We start from the raw sequence: 3,049 nt of genomic DNA on the forward strand, positions 1-3,049 counted from the left end.
TAGTTTGAGCTCTGTACTAGTCAAGATGTACAAAAGAAAAAAGGCAGAGAAATAAGTCCATTACTGGCCCAATGCCATAGGTGTGTCAACAGAAAAACTGTCAGGAACCACAATCCCATGCTGAGGGGGCTACGAGAGCTGACAACATATTTTCCGTTGTGAATAAAATATTTTCCCCTCAGCATGGCCTTCAGCAGGGCTGCAAGGGTTTGAAGGATCAATTTGGTAAAATACAGTATCTTGCAATTATTAACAAACAACAGCTGTGTGTGATGCTTTAGAGTACCACAATAAAAAACCATCAATTCCTGGCAGCCCCATGGCCTCATTTGAAACCATGCCACTTAGCTGGACACCCACATTTGCTACAGGCTAGTGGAGGAGCAAACAGCTGCACACAAAACAGCCCAGCCCCTGAAAGAATGCCAAGGCAGAATCCCCAAAACAGGCTTGGGGTGGGGTCCATGCAAGACCTTTCACACCAGTCGAGGATAAGTGGTGTAAAAACACATGAGGCAGAAATAGGCTTGGCATATTACTGTGAAAAATGCTGTGAACAATGTTAACTCCAAGCCATCACGTCCAACAAAAATTTTTCAACAAGAGTCTTTAGCCTAAATAAACAACTGTGTGGTATATCATTATCTAAGATAACTTCTAGTCCATTACATATCAAATCTAACAAATTATCCCAGTCAGATATCAACAAGACTTGTGTCAAGCAGCTACTGCAGTCTGCTGAACAATGACTGGTAAGCATTTACTCTATACCTCATTAATTATCCAGTTCATCCTCACCCTTATTCATCTTTGATACCGCAGCCTGTATGTCATCCTCTATAGAGAGGAAGCAGATAGTGTAGAGGCAGAGATGTGGGAAATCAATGTGCCGTGTGTGGTACACTCTATAAATGCACTGACATGTCCCCTGCTTTTTCTGCTAGCCAGTAGCCTTAAAACTTAATGGACACAGCTATAGAAGCACTCAAAGTCTTATCTTAGATCGCCTCACTTGTAGTTGCTTGTACAGTACATCAGTTTTATCTAGTTGTGACTAAAGAAAAGACATTACATCACAGCTAAACATCAATGATCTTATTGTTTTTACTGTGGCAAATGTGAAATAAAGGCAGCAAAATCTAACTGTCCTTTCAAGAGCCAAAATAAAAAAAATAATGGAATCATATTTTCTCAAATGGGACTTCAATAAAATAAGGTAGCAAACCATTCTCAGTGTAGTCAGCTTCAAATGAGCTCAGTTACAATGGACAAAAAAAAATTCAAACAAGGATTTGAAAGATTGCTATCATTGTAAATTATCCATGTTTTTCGCATGCTATGACTCCATTCACACTTGCATCCTTATGCAGACACTAAAGAGGCAGCAGGCAAACACACACGCATATCGACTGTAGAGGAAACCCTCCCCTTGCAAGCCCACTTCTCTCCCAATGAGTGGAACAGATCTAGGTCAGCACTGATTAATGTGCCCACAGATCCCAAGAGGTTTCTGGTCAGGTGGCAGCAATGCCTGCTCACTGACGATGAATACTAATGCAGAGTATTACTGAATATTACTGCTGTACTCGATATTCAATGGTGTCATCAGAATAACATCAATACACTGCGGATGGCTGCAAGTATATATGCATACAACAAAAGTGACAATGAAAATCGTTTACTCTCTCCTGTTGTGTCAACACTATGAGTGGTGATGTTACAGCTGTATGTGACCAGTTAGACAACGTTGAGCAACACAGGACTACCTGAACATAAACATAAACCAGCTCACAGCACATGAACCCGAAAATGATGCGGATCCCAAGTGGCCAGCCTGCTTATGAAATGCCCATTTGCTCAGACAGCTCATGACACACAGTGCTGCTAAAGGATGAAAATGATGCATGTTACTTGTGAGACGAACGGCATCCATGCCCACTGTATTTATAGATAGTTATGTTGCTATTAGGTGGCATGCATTCCGTAAATCGGTTCAAGCATAGGCCTGCTCGACACAAGAAAATATGATATGGGCAAAGCTTTAAACGATGTAACCACAAAGCAGAGGACTAACTGATAAACTAGTTGTCTGAACTTTTGTAAGCTAGTTGTCATAACGGTCGAAATAAAATTGAGCACACCAACTGACAACAAAAAAAATTACACACTTTGAGACAACGTCTAAGTTATTGGTGTATATGTGGCAATTTATCGTTTGGCATTTTGGCCAACTACATCTTTACTTAGAAAAATACGAAATGAGTGGAAGGCTTTTAGCACGAAACATGAGTAAAACACCAGTGCTATTTGCTAGGTAGCTTTAGCATTAGCCAGCTTGCTAGTTAGCATGCTGGTTAGCCTACCCAACAATGTTTTGGAAATGTGTTGCAGCTCGTCTCTCTTGCCTACCGTTACAGTCACCGAGGGCGTTGTTTGTCCAACGTTAGCCTAATATTTATTAAACGATGTGGTGATTTGTAAACATTGTGGTTTGTGGTATTTTACGCTAACACAACAATGTTAACGTTACCTCGGAACGCAGCTTGGGGATGATCGGTCTATCTCCCAGGTCGCAAAGAGGTTCATGGGTACAGGCATGCTGCCGGAGCCCGAGCCCAGGACCACAGCCCCGGCTAACGCTCCGGTCGGGAGGGTTGTCGGTGCTGGTCCACCACCGCCACCGCTGCTCGGGTTCAGGAAAGCGGCCCGGACGCCTCCTCTCTCTACAGCCGCCGCCATCATCACCTCCACTGCCTGGGGAGCAGCTCTAGCTAAGTGTCGGACGAACGCGGGAGCCGCTGAACTCTGTGCTGCCTGCTCCTGCTCCTCCAGACTCCCAGCTACTCTACGCTGCCTGGAGATGCTGATAGGCGGGGCGGGGCATGCCTCTACTGATAGAGGGCAGCACGTCTGCTTTTAGGGTGGGACATCTTTACTATTACCCAGGCATCAAAATATACTATACTCATTTTACATGTTTACCGATAAAGATCCAGGAAACATTGAGGACGAATGTGGAAAAAATTAGCCTTGTTCATCTTCTGTTTCT

The 3,049-nt window shown here is 43.5% G+C and overlaps 1 protein-coding gene across 2 annotated transcripts in view; it reads right to left on the reverse strand.

Annotated features, from left to right (window-relative positions):
- The window catches only part of LOC111658918 (phosphofurin acidic cluster sorting protein 2), a 48,363-nt gene extending 45,523 nt beyond the window's left edge, over positions 1-2,840 (reverse strand). Inside the window, exon 1 of one of the 2 annotated variants that reach the window (XM_023411634.2) lies at positions 2,531-2,840. In XM_023411634.2, the coding sequence (XP_023267402.1) occupies positions 2,531-2,742 (212 nt within the window). In that variant the 5' untranslated portion in view covers positions 2,743-2,840. The remainder of the gene's footprint in view (positions 1-2,530) is intronic. The other variant, XM_023411635.2, reaches the window with a different exon arrangement.
- Positions 2,841-3,049: the final 209 nt, after the last annotated feature.

Source organism: Seriola lalandi, unplaced genomic scaffold, assembly GCF_002814215.2.
Source record: "Seriola lalandi dorsalis isolate HSWRI2012SDOR001 ecotype SW California unplaced genomic scaffold, Sedor1 jcf7180002054470, whole genome shotgun sequence".
Classification (NCBI taxonomy): Eukaryota; Metazoa; Chordata; class Actinopteri; order Carangiformes; family Carangidae; genus Seriola; species Seriola lalandi.